Source organism: Aulonocara sp. 'chitande type north' Nkhata Bay, linkage group LG20 (genome assembly GCF_057382095.1).
Source record: "Aulonocara sp. 'chitande type north' Nkhata Bay isolate Kocher_YH1m ecotype deep benthic linkage group LG20, A_spYH_male_GT1.1, whole genome shotgun sequence".
Lineage (NCBI taxonomy): Eukaryota > Metazoa > Chordata > Actinopteri > Cichliformes > Cichlidae > Aulonocara > Aulonocara sp. 'chitande type north' Nkhata Bay.
Window position 1 is genome coordinate 9,126,718 of NC_141363.1, and position 13,283 is coordinate 9,140,000.

The window sequence follows — 13,283 nt, forward strand, 5'->3', positions numbered from 1 at the left end:
AATAAAGTCATTAATATCAGTGTGCTACATCTCTGACATGGTACGTAAATACAGTAACTAGGGTTACATGCTTTCAGAGGTGTTATTGTAAGGGAATCATCCTACCTTTGGGTGGTGCTGTTGAACTCTCCTCCACCGACTTGGCCTTATTAGCTGCTCTGATGGCAAAGATTCGGCCATCAGATGTCCTGATGTAAGTCCCTATGAAAGCCACAGGTAAACAAAACCGTTATTAGAATTAAATGAAAACATTTCATTATTACATCTTTTTACCCGACTAACTCGACAAATACCAAAAGTTTTTTTTAAATAATCTCTTCAATAATAACAAAAAACAAACAAAAAACAGCTGGAACAAGGACACGTTCACACAATTATCTGCATTTTGTGACCACCGCACAAAAGAACTGACATGTATAACAAAGCGGTATTGTACCTTTAGTGCCCCTGATGACATGGATACTCTCTCCAGCGGTGATCCTGGCCTGGACATCTGTGGAGTTGTTGGTGCCTGGAATCACTATGTCTATAAAGAGATAAAGAAAGACAATCAGAGTTTAAGGCCATAAAGAAATAGTAATCTTTAGTACTGACAGAAAGAATAGGGATAAAATGGAGTGCATGGAGAATCTGCTTACCAGTGGTGGTGACAATTTTCTGTACAAACACGCCAGCTTTCTGCAGGCAGTTGACAGGGAAGCCTCCGAGGCTGCATTTAGAAGAGTCATTGCCTGGGGCAGAGCTTGCAGATGCCTGGCGGGGCATCATAGAGACTGGAGTTGACTGGACTGGCCTGACACTGGCCACTGGCTTCTCTTCAGTGCTAGTGGGAGGACGCCTGAATAGACAGAGATTTTCTGTTTTTTACTCTTGATTTATGACTTGTCTTTATTTTTTTGAAGGAGGGTTTACTTGATAAATGCTCAACCTTTTAAAATGATTATGAGACAAGTGATACGAACTAGATTTACGGTAGCTTGTTAGCATACATACTGGGATTGTAGATGTCAATTACTAACCAGTTTCTCTGGCTAAAGGCAGGGATGTTGGTAAGGCTCTGATCACTGGCAGGGTAATAGTGAGCGTAGGAAGGGCGGGTGTATGGCACCGAGGCCCTCTTTTCAGCCTCGTAGCCCTTCTTTGCTGCTTTCTTCTCTGCATTGCTCAGCTTCAGCTCCCTGCGGTCTATCAGCAAGGACTCGTGGGGGAATGGTTGCTAGAAAGGAGGAGGTTGAAAGCTGATCAGTGTTCTGCTCCAAGTTTGCACGATTACCTCACTTATGATGACCTCATCCTATACATTTATATTTTTTCCAGCTTATACCAATTCAATTTAATAAAATTCATGAGAACGCCAATTGGAAGATTCTCTGCTTTTTAAAGCGAGCCACAAAAAGGGGTGTAATTATGTGATGACTCATCACGTCTTAATCTCCAGAACCTCACAAGCTGTTTAAAATAGTGTTATAAATGTAAAACAAAGCTTCACTGTAACTCCTTGGCATACTTCCCATAGTTCCAAAAATGGATTTTAGTTGGCAACTATGGACACACTTGGACATGTCATCCTGCTGTAATGACAGCTAGGGGCTTATTCAATTAGCAGAGAACTCTAAAACATAAACAAGCTTACTTAAGGAGACTTCTGTCTGTAGAAAACAAGTTTTTATCTTCATCAAATCGTAGTGAACAATGGAAAAAATACACAATGGAGTGCAGGAGCGTCTATGCTCTATTTGTAATCGCCTCTAGAGGGCGTATGGGGACAATATGTTTCCTCATACCTTTGTAATCAGGTGGGGATTGAGGTGCAGGGCCTTCTTGAGGATGCTCTCCATTCTGTCGTTGGGCTGCAGATGGATGCTAGATGAGTCTGGTTCCTCCTCCACAAAATGAAGAAGAGACTCAACTTCTCTCCTGGTGAAGGTCAGCACGGGGTTCAGGTCATCCACAACGCGGTCTGATTGACAGAAAGGAAAAAAAAGCAGAAGAACTAAGACATTGAGGTAAAATTGTTTGGAAAAAGATTCATCTAAGGAAAAAAAATGTAGACAGAAATGGCTACATTTGAATGGCCTTGATGTATTCGTCTCACCAGACAAAGCTTACAACAAACACTTGAGACACTTCAGTGTCAGACGAGAGCCTCTTGGCAGAAGAGCTCTGACTTTACCTCAGAGCTTATTATTTAGTTTTAGGGGTTCTGCTCGCACAGAGGAACCTACACTTGGGGTTTTCAGTGAATTTCAACACTGACAGATGTTTGAAGGGAGTGAAATTTCCATGAAGTGAGGATGATGGAGGTTGAATACAATCTCCACGTCTTATAATTTTTCCTTATTTTTTCCCTTTCCTCCTCCTTTTTTTAAAATTTGAGTTATTTCTGGTTAAAAATACAGGAAAATGTCTGTGACAAATGCTCCTGTATGCAATGCATTTTTAAGTAACTAAAACGTTACCACGCACATATTTTAGGAGAGGTTATTTGACTGCAGCTCCGTTGGAACTCTCTGCAGCGCTTTTTCACATGTTTCCGACTCACCAGACATGCCCTGTTTGGAGATCTGGCGGTCGTAGATCTTCTTCTCCAGCGTAAAGTCGCACACCAGCCTGTAGATGTGGCACGGCTTCCTCTGCCCATAGCGGTAGACACGGCACACGGCCTGGGCGTCGTGGCACGGGTTCCAGGAGGCGTCAAAAACCACCACGCGGTTTGCCCCGATCAGGTTCACACCTAGACAACCAGCCCTGGCAGGAACAGACGGGACAGCAGTAAGCTGATTACTCCTTTTAAGATTTATGACCTATAATATTGATATAATTAGTGTGGAGAGCGTGTTACCTGGTTGACAGCAGAAAAACCCATGCGGAGGTGTTGGAGGGGTCATTGAACTGGTTTATCAGTCGCTCTCTCTCTGAGGCAGTTGTGCTTCCATCCAGTCCTTCAAAATATCACACGGCAACTCATATCTAAGAGGTTCTCATGTTCTTTAAGTTTTATATTCTTGTAGCTCTTCTCTTCCTGTTTTTCTCTGAATTTATACCGCTTGCTTGCTTGTTTCACAGTACAGTGAAACTTTACCCTTCAATATTTGAATCCCCATATGCTATTATATGGACTGTACAGATAAAGTACCATGTATATAGAGACAAGTTACAGCTGAGGATTCATATTATTAGAGCTCAACTAACCAGTTAAAATAAAACATTAACTGTAATTTGATCTTGGATGACAGATCTTTATAAATATCTGTGGATCATTCTTATCAATTACGACACATGAACCCCACAAATAGAACAGCTGTAAATGAAAACACTGGCTTGCAGAAAAATGATAAATCAACATATAGGTATTATTTAAAGAAATCGAAAACACCAGCAGGTGGCAGCACTCATGGCAAGTCAATGAGAGTGGCAGCACCCAAAGCATTGCAGTCAGTTCCCCCAAAGAGAACAGACTCATCAGTTCAGCATAATTAGCGGCTCGGTTTAGCATATTACATAGAGCGCTGTTTCGCACCTCCGAAACCTCATGATTACTTACGATAGTAGTTGAGGTTGCGGACCCAGTTTTGATTGGGTCTGTCTCTGCTGGGCACATTGGGTGATGGAGGCACTGGTCTCTTAGCCAAAAAATCCTCGATCACGGTCAGCGTGGACAAACTCTGACTGCAAGAAGGCAGACGGACGGGGGGGGGGGGATAAGAAATCTGATCCATGAGGTGCACGAGTGTAAGTAATGGAATGCAAAATTGTTGAAAAGTAAAGATTTTTATTACTTTTTCTTTCGAATCAAAAATCTGCATCCTAGCACTTTTTACATCTTTTACCTGAAGACGAGGAGTTTGTCTCCCTTTCTGACACTCTCCTCTATCAGGTGGAACAGCAGAACCATCTTTGCAGAGTTCTCCAGGATGCCAGGCTTGTAGTCAGTCATGATGTCCTTTGCCTGTCCGCGTGAGAAGACAGACTGTAAAAACTGCTTGCAGACCAGCTTCAGAGGTTTTTCCTATATAAGCAGTTTCACTGATTTTGAAAAAGTGAGGTTACAGATGGGAACTATGGGCCAGTTTTCTCACATCTGAACACAGCATGGACTATTTAAAATTTCAGTACCAACATTTGTTAACTTTGATTGGATCGCACTTTTCTAATAGTCTTCCAACGTACCCATTCATATGTGATGACCTGATTGGCTTTCTCCTGCAGCTGGTTAAGGCTCAGGCCACCGACGGGGTTAGGGTTGTCCAGGTTCTTGGGCTTTTGATTGGTTGGTGCCGGACATCGTCCTGTAGAGGTGATGTCATCAAGGTCTAAATCCTGGTCGCTTGCCAGGTTTTCCTTCTGCAGAGCCTCGTACAGGACATCTGGATGGTTCCAAATCTGAAGAATAACGCAAATTTATATTTAAAAAAACTATATATAAATGTCATTATCGTCACCAGTGAAACAAAGTTTCTGAAGAGATCCAGACACACGCTCGCACTCCTCACCTTGCAGCAGACGCAAAACGCTTTGAGCGGGTTGAGGCTGAGCCAGCCCGTGTTTCCTGCCTCTCTGAAGCGGTTCATGAACTCTGTGTAGAGGGCCCTCTGCAGGGGAGACAGACGCACCAGAATCACATGCTCCTCCTTAGAAGGCAGCTGGTCCTTCAGGACATCGTGGCCTCGTCTGGATTAAAGACAAATTACAATCAATATTCGCAAAAACCTCACTGAGCTTTTCTTTTATGGACAATGACAGTGACCCTTACCTCTGTACAAAGCCCTCCAGCAGGCTGTGCAGGACGTGGCTCCTGTACCTCATCAGCTGGATGTCCTGAGGTGTGCTGTCCACACACTGGCCGTTCAGAATGGGACGCTCGAACATGTTGCTGAACTCCTGCCGCGTACCTGAAATGTGCACAGGGTGTAAAAGCTGCAGTGTTGACATTAACTGCTAATGCTCGTCTGCTGAAACGAGGCACAGGTTGCTCCGTACCTAGAAAATCGGGCCGGACAAAGTCGACCATGCACCAGTATTCAATCAGGTTGTTCTGGAGCGGGTAACCGGTGAGGACCACACGGCGTCTGGTTCGGATGTTCTTTAGAGCCTGCGACGTGCTGGCGTGGCAGTTCTTGATGCGATGTCCTTCGTCGCAGATTACCACGTCTGGACCGGGCCGAGCCAAAGCTTTCTCGATACCTACAGAGAACAAGTGAGGATATTTTTAATCTAATTTGCAATTCTGATTGTTCTTGCACTGTAATCTGAAACTTCTAGTCTTTGCATTTCTCCCATTTTTACTTCACGTCCTGTCCTTCCTGTCCTGCAACCTCTATCATCATCCCCAGTCTCTCCAACCTTTAAGTAGCTCCTGCTGCCTGTCCTCTTCATCCAAGTCGATGACGACAGGTCCCGCTGCTTTCTTGCTCTTCTTTTTCCTTCCAGCCACGAAGCTCTTCTTCAGTGACAAAAGGCGATACATCTCGTAGCCCATCAGCAGCACGCCCCCGTCCCGAGCCCAGTCCTCCACCACCTTTGCCCTGGCTGTAGTATTCCTGGATATCACCAGAAGATATCAGGTTGGTTACTGCTTGTGTTTCTCAAAGGTAAGACAATGAAATATATTTTTGCCTGGCAGCAATCCACAAAGTAAAAGTGTTTTCCTAAAAAGATAACATTCATTACAGTTCAATAAAAAAAAAGAAGAAAAAAAAGAGAAAGAAAGCTGGAGGCATGTTTTCCTTTGAGTGATGAGCTTAAATGTGATTCGAAGCACCTTTAAGTGAAACCTATGAAAAAGTGTGAGATGTATGACTAAAGGCGAAGAAAATGAGTCAAAGAAGGGAGGAAATCCTGTAATAATATCCGATTATCTTATATTAAATAAATATTTTCAGACATTCACATACGCGTGAGAATCAGAAAATCTTTTCCAGCAGAAATCCAGCAGCTGTTGGGAGGGAAGATACTAGAGAGACGGGAGAAAGGATGGGCCAGACGGGGATTAAGCTCACAGGCCGACCAGAGGGTCAGCTTAGTCTTTTTGGTTTTTTTAAAGGCAGATAAATGAAACACTTCCTGACTGCTTTGACCCTGCTGTCTGTGTGAGGAGGAGAGAACCTGCAGGATTTTTATTGTTTTTGGTTCTTCCTCGATGATTACATAACATTTAATCAATTTGAATTCTGTCTAGTGTGATAGAGCAAAACAACAAAGACGTGGTTGTTTTTAAGCGCCCAATCTTAAAAAGGATTAGGTTAAAAAAAAAAGAAAAAGAAGTGTGTTTGTTACTCACTTGTGTTCATCGTTGAGAATGTGAACCTTAAAGGTACGTGGTGTCACCACTGCAGGATCAGGATCTGGAGGTAAAGCCTCAGGGGGCGGGACCCAGGTGTTGAACTCTGACAGCCAGTTCTGCAGCGTGTTCACCTGGAACAACAAAAAATATATACATTTTAAAAAATCACCAAACCCTCTTATAGCTTATCATCTAATTTCTATAAGAATTCTGTTCACGTCATAAGAGTGACAGCTCAGAAACCTCACTCCAAACAAAGGCAACAAGCGTGTTGCCTTCCAGCTTCACAAGTCCAGCAAATGTGTTCCGTTTTTTGTGTTTCATTTTCCCTTTTGATGCAAAATCATTTTAAGATAATAGAACTCAAGGATAAATACGATCAATAATTCATGCAAGCGTGAGCTGCAGAACATCTTAACATTATTTATTAACATGCCCTTTTCTCTGAGTTTCTCTTCACATCAACTTTTACACACACTTTCTATCGATCGAAAGCTCGCAGGCAAAACGTGTCCCTGCACTTATTCTATTATTCATCTATTCACTTATATCTTTTGATTTAATCCACTTAGATTTTTCTCTTCTTCCATATATCTGAGCATTTATTGATTCCTTCTCCGTTCTACTACACCAAGATCAAACCCGCGGGTTCTTACAGGTACGATGGCGAGCACGGTGTGAGCCTGGGTGCGTCTGAAGAGGACGTCGATGAAGGAGATGACCTGCAGCGTTTTTCCCAGGCCCATGCTGTGTGCCAGGATACAGCCAAATCCACTGCTGCTGCTGAAGCGCTCCACCGACTCCACCAGGTTATCGTACAGAAAACGGATTCCCCCAATCTGAGAAGGAGGAAGAGGCAGCATAAGAAAAGCAGAGAGAGTGAAACTCCGGGGTCAGGATTTATGGGGCTTTACAAAATTGACATTAAAGGACTTTTTAAACACAATGAATAAATTCTCCTTTTTTTGGATTTTTCAAAAAGTTACACTAGGTGCTGCTACATTAGTACCTGATGAGGTTTCACTGCTCTGGCCAGCTGAGGCGACAGGAAGATGTCTTCCTCTGTAGTCGGATGGTTCAGGTTGACCAGCACCCTCCCCTGGGCGTCCGGCTGGTTGAGGGTATCGTTGATGTGGGCGTCGCTCGGCTCTCTTTCTTCTTCCTCAGCTGTAGACTCGCTAACGTGGACGATGGAGTCGTCCTCGCCAGAACTCAGATCTATGACGTCTGCGCAGGCCGGAGAGAGTACACAAACACTTGCATATAAAAAATTTTCATCATTTTTTTGGGGGTGGAGGAGAAATTGCAAACTGGAGAAGTTATTAATTATGTAAAATTGGTAATTCTACTAGGTTAAATGATAAACACTTTAAGAATCGGTGCATTTCATGCTGTTTTCGTGGTGAGCAGGGCTGTTTCGCTTTTGAGACACACAGAATGAGAGACTGTGAATAAACAGGCCCAGCGGCCCAAGTGCCAAAGATTGAGAAATCTTGCAGCAGCTATTCCAATGAAAACAAGCCCTCCTTCTTTTTAATGGCCTTCATACATTCATGTCAAGTAACAGGGGTCACTGGTCGCATCTTGTATGACGCTGCTTCAAACGCGAAGGTTATGTGCGTGCGCGTTTGGAAATGGAACGACCGAAATCCATATCTGATAAAAAAAGGAATTCAACGTCAGCGGTATCAAGTGGTTAAAGTTACACAAGCTGGCAGCCTGTGAGGGCACAACGGGAAGAGGTGGTGTGTGTCAGTATGTTAGTGTGTGTGCGCGCGCGCGAGAGAGAGAGAGGGAGAGAGAGCTTATATAACTGCAGTGAATGGCTGGTTATACAAGTAGGATTAGAGTGGAGGGGGAGACTGGTTATGCAACCCAAACTAGAAATGTCACTGTGCCACTGTGGTGAAAGTGTGTGTGTTTGTTATGCGAGTGTGTTCTGGCTCATAACCAGGATTAGCCGGCTTTATTGCTCCACAGACCCACTCTGATCTGCGCCCACACACACACACAGACCCACACTTTCCCCTTTCATCTCCCTTCCCCTCTCCCCCTTACATTTGCCTTTTTTCCTCTTTGCTTTTGTCTTTCTCAGCTTTCACATCTACATATTAACCGTCTCTGTTTATCACGGCCATCTCTCTCACCCTCCCATCCTCATTTGTTTGTGTTGCAGGTATGTGTGTCTACGGTTTGCCTTCATCTTCTGGCCCCGACACTGAAATATATGTGTTTATACCAAACTGTGTGCGTGTGTGTTTATCCTTGAGTGGCTTTCTGAATGTTTGTGACTGTGTGAGGGTGTGAGAGAGTGCGCACTTGGGCAATAAGGGAACAGTACATGATGTACTCTCTGAAGGTTCTAAATATTCTGATGCACATGGCAGCTAATCTACGAAAACACCCTGCAATTTATAACTCACACACGCACACACAGACACACAACCTTTACAGGAAGCAGGGAGAATTTTGACCTCAGTTTAAATTGGTGCTGTAAGACTTTTAGTAATTAAGTTTAAATGTTTTTACAAAATCCTCCCTTGAAGGATTCTTTTCTTTTCTTTTTTTTTAATCACAAGTAAAGTAATCAGCAAGTTTTCATTTGAAATAATGGGACGCTTCCTTTCCAGCGGCTCTACTGAGGCAGCTGCGAGAGCGAAACTAGAGCTGCAGTCACAAAACAGAACCCATACGACTTCCTGTAGTTTACAGACGTGATGTTGAACATAAATGCTGATTTCTGTTCATCTCTGCAGATGAATGGACACCTAAATATGTGCTGACTTGTGGTTTTTGGAGTAAAAACCTCATTCGATATTCAAGTTCAGGCTGTCTTTCAAATCTTCCTTTTTTTTTTCTTCTGGAAATTCAATCTGTCGGGTCTTTTACTGCATCAGCTTTCCAGACCCCTGGGCTCAGAAAGCATTTTGAAACAGAGTGTGTAATTTAATAAACAGATGCCTGTCATGAGGCTATTGAGGCTGGTTTGCTTAATCTTTAAAAGGCTGATGAGATGTGAGGTTTCCACCAGACAACGTCAAACTGCTACAGTTGCGAGATATTTCCTTTTGATGGGTCAGTGTGCCCCCCCCCCCCCCACACACACCCCCCTCTTTACGGTCAAGCTTGAACTTTAACATTATGTTGTGTAAAGAAAAAGAGAAGGTGCACACTGTGGATCTACTGTTTCTCAACACCGACTGTAGTAAAATGTTTTATGACTTTATGATTTTGCATTGTGCAGCCTTCAGTACCTTCAGTACCAAGAAATCCAACAGTAGGACAGACACTGTGATGTAACTGCTACATGTTTGAGTAGAACAGATGAGTCACTTTTACATAAGTCATGACAGCAATTGTGCAACGCCTGATAGCATAAACGGACAATACTTCATTCTGCACTAATAAGGCAAACCAATTAAATAACCCAAAGAGGAAGTCTGCAGCCTGCCACAGCTGAAACTGAGAGCCTGGAGAAGCTGCCAGTCCTTAAAGTGAGATTGATCCTGGAAGTTTTAAAGACCTAACATGGTTTTGAGCTTATAACCAGATGGCTTAAACTTAAAATCCAAGTTTCTGCAAGTTGAATCTGCCCTCAAACCTCTGTTAAACGTGATGAGGAATGAATGGGAAAAGAAATACACTAAAATCCTGAATGTCCCGAAAAACGAAAAGTTGCTGCACACTGTGGTGTTTGGGCTTTGTAACAATAAGGATTCTGCTTTTTAAAGGTTTTGTCCAGTTAGGCGACCGTCCCCTCTACGATTATTCCATGATACATGTAAAATACACCCTGAGATTACAAGAAAAGGGTCAGTACTCCAAGTCTTTGTCCACAAAATGCAAACTGTGTTTAGTTTTTTTTAAAAATATACCTCACATTTTTTTTTAACACAAGCATTTTTGAATACTTCTTCTAAAGACTGAAAAGGAAATATGCTGACTGAAAGAAACCTCAAGTATTCCCTTGAAATGTAAAACAACAACAGCGTGCAATAACACAGCTAAGTAACGACTCTTCAGTCATAAAACGCACAAAAAAGGGACGTTGGAACCAGACAAACATCTTGTTTCTGTTAGTTTTTTTCTGTCTGCTTTGAGAAACATCTGATTTCAAGTGATGTCCTTTGACAATAAGAATAAAAGCTCTTGTTCAAACTGAACTGAGCTGCTGGTTTAAGTTTGTCTAAAACACTTGGCATTACTTTTTTTTTTTTTTGCCTTCCTCTGTCTGTGTCTCTTACCTGTTTTGTGTGTGTGTTGTGGGCTAACAGAGGCGGGTATGTTAGCCTTGCTGTCGTCTTCACTGATGCCCGTGCTGCCCGAGTCCACACAGATCACCTCCCGTCTGCTCGAGTTCACTTCTTGCTGAGATGCTGCTGACGTTGCCGATGACGACGCATGCGTTGTCACATCACCTGGAGAAAAGGTTACGTAGGTGACGTTAGTATTGGAAGAAGATTTGGGGACAAATGAGGGATGAAAAGAGAAAAAAAACAGCTGTGAGATGATCAAAAAGAAAGCAAAATCGAGTCGTTTTTTCTGAACCTGGATACAAACTTGAAATTGCAGTTTGTTGTACAGTTTAGACAGTTACTGTCTGATGGAGCAGCGAGTTTGCATGTTTGTGCACACACTCTCACCAGTTGTGTATTCGGGCAGCAGCGGTATGGGGAAATCCTGTTGTCCTTGCTGCTCCAGACGGCGCCTTCTCTCCAGCTCCTCCTGCTGGGCCGCTTTGGTCACTGCCTCCAACTGATGCTCCTTCAGTAACTTCCTGCGCAAACACAGCAACAAATCGGTTTGCTTTTATTCTAGTTTTAGAATTTCACAAACTGTAACCATACAGTTTGCACTGTGCACGTGTTCGATTGCTGATGAATCATTCTTCTCACACTGGAATACTCGCAGGGGCTTAATTATGATAGTCACATCATTACTTTCTTTAAAGCTACATTAGTCAGCGTTTAATAATAAATTGGAACCAAGAGAGTTGCGCGCTGTGAAATGTGTAACTCAGCGAAAAAGCCACAAAGAATTATCAAAGACTTTTTAAATGCTTTGTTTTGCTTTGGAGGAAAAATTACTGCCATTACTGCTAGGCTCATTCGAAGAACCCCACTTGTTTTGTGTCCTCATGTTGAAGGACAACCTGATTTACACTACCTGCTAGAACAACATGGGAAAGTTAGCTTGATTTCTTCAGTCTGTTCTTTTTCTAGGATGGAATGATTGGACAGCATACATAATGTGGCCGTCTTTATTAAATTAGTTAAATGTCCCTCGACCAGACCCTTTTGGTAGCTTTCAGCAAGTATGACAAGAATACTTCTGGCTTAATATTTGAGCACTCTTGGTAGATTTAAAATGCATTAATTTAAATTGGTTTCCTGGAACAGACCCAGCTTTTATGTGTAGTCCACAAATTTTCAATAGGGAATGCCATTCTAATGTAATGACTGATTACATTACAGTCAGTCATTAAACAGACCAAAACCAGGTTTGATTTGTGTTTGGGATCATTGTCAAGTTGTAAAACCCAACTGTATCCAAGTTTCAACCATTTAGCGGTTGATCTGCTTCCACTATGTGCAACGTACCAGTACCACTGGCAGTAAAACAGCTCCAGAGCATGATGGTACCGCCACCATGCATGACAGCTGGGACAGAGTTCTCAGGTTTGACCTTTACTCTTGTCATTTTGGCCAAACCGGTCCTTTTTTGTCCGATCTGACCACAAAACCTCTCCCTGGAAGAGAAAAAAATTTCACCACAACTCTGACTGATTAGGCTAGTAGGTAGATACCTGACTTCTGCTGTACTGCTAGCACACTAAATGCATTAAGTGTTTGCTGATGTTGTTTCTGGATCCTATATTTCCACAGTGGGTAAAACGCTTACTGGAATATGGGACGATGAAATGAACATTGTGTCTCCGGGCTAATTCTTTTCTAAGATGTCAAAAGAATTGAAGATATTTAGAGAACTCAGTGCAGTGTTCACATTTACACAAACGGGTTTCAGTTTTGCTATAGCCTTCAACTAATGTTGGGAAAAATAATTTGCAGTGCCTCAATAATGCTATGCTTTTTATTAATAATAAGCGTTATAAAGTTATTTACACTATATTTACACTAACTAAATTGTAAAGCTGAATAATTTAATTATTCAAAAAAGAAATATTGAACAAACAAATCATTGTTGAAAAAAAATGGACAACTTTGAACTGGCAAATAAAACAAAAAGTCCTACACCTCTTACACAAATAGTTAAATATGTCATCTGTATGCAATGGCAGGGAATAAACCCAGAACTTCTATCCATGACACATGTTTGATATTATATTAAACTGGCTGTTATGTAAAGGCAACAGCATATTTGGGGTTGAGCTATACCATGTTTATTTGCAGCCTGGAGTAATACAGCTGCAGACTGAGCATATGTATCATCAGTGATAGATTTCAATAGTAACTGGAAGATAGTTTCAAAATGAAATTTAAGATGAGGGAAGAGTAGAGGGAGAAAAATAAAGGATATATATGTACAGTAGGATAAATCTTATTATCCAGCCAGCAGTGGGTGTTAAAACTAATACAGTACGAGTTGCATAAGCGGAGTGAATGTTGGTTTGCTCTGCCCTTCAGCAGCAACTTACTCGAGGGATTGCGCAGCAATCGCTTTTATCTCAAGGTTGACTGGTTACTGTTTGGCAAGCAATAACTCAAGGCTCATTTTTAAAGATCTGGTTTAAAATGAGTCTAAAGTAAGCAATCCCAGAACCCGTCTGATATCTGAACATCTGTTTTCATAGCTGCTTCTTAAAAGAAGAAGAAAAAACAGCTGAAAACAGTGGAATGTTGCATGAGGCTGGATGTACCCATCCACGCTGAATCACCAGTAGAAAATGGATACTGAAGTGTGTTTCTTTGGTGTGTGTGTTTGCATCACTTAATCTTCAATTCAACATTCAATTAGTACCTAAGCTGCAAAATGGATTCTG

General features: G+C 42.2%; 1 protein-coding gene across 4 annotated transcripts in view; it reads right to left on the reverse strand.

Annotated features, from left to right (window-relative positions):
- The window catches only part of LOC147305163 (helicase ARIP4-like), an 82,940-nt gene that overhangs the window by 4,526 nt on the left and 65,131 nt on the right, over positions 1-13,283 (reverse strand). For all 4 annotated transcript variants that reach the window (XM_086278828.1, XM_086278830.1, XM_086278829.1 and 1 more), the window contains 19 exons: positions 10,927-11,060; positions 10,528-10,701; positions 7,293-7,510; positions 6,940-7,122; positions 6,281-6,414; positions 5,344-5,540; positions 4,981-5,184; positions 4,754-4,892; positions 4,494-4,671; positions 4,171-4,383; positions 3,831-3,949; positions 3,545-3,669; positions 2,843-2,942; positions 2,543-2,748; positions 1,785-1,960; positions 1,020-1,216; positions 639-838; positions 437-526; positions 106-201 (listed from right to left, as the gene is read on the reverse strand). In XM_086278828.1, coding sequence (XP_086134954.1) covers positions 106-201; positions 437-526; positions 639-838; positions 1,020-1,216; positions 1,785-1,960; positions 2,543-2,748; positions 2,843-2,942; positions 3,545-3,669; positions 3,831-3,949; positions 4,171-4,383; positions 4,494-4,671; positions 4,754-4,892; positions 4,981-5,184; positions 5,344-5,540; positions 6,281-6,414; positions 6,940-7,122; positions 7,293-7,510; positions 10,528-10,701; positions 10,927-11,060 — 3,083 coding nt within the window. The remainder of the gene's footprint in view (positions 1-105; positions 202-436; positions 527-638; positions 839-1,019; positions 1,217-1,784; positions 1,961-2,542; positions 2,749-2,842; positions 2,943-3,544; positions 3,670-3,830; positions 3,950-4,170; positions 4,384-4,493; positions 4,672-4,753; positions 4,893-4,980; positions 5,185-5,343; positions 5,541-6,280; positions 6,415-6,939; positions 7,123-7,292; positions 7,511-10,527; positions 10,702-10,926; positions 11,061-13,283) is intronic.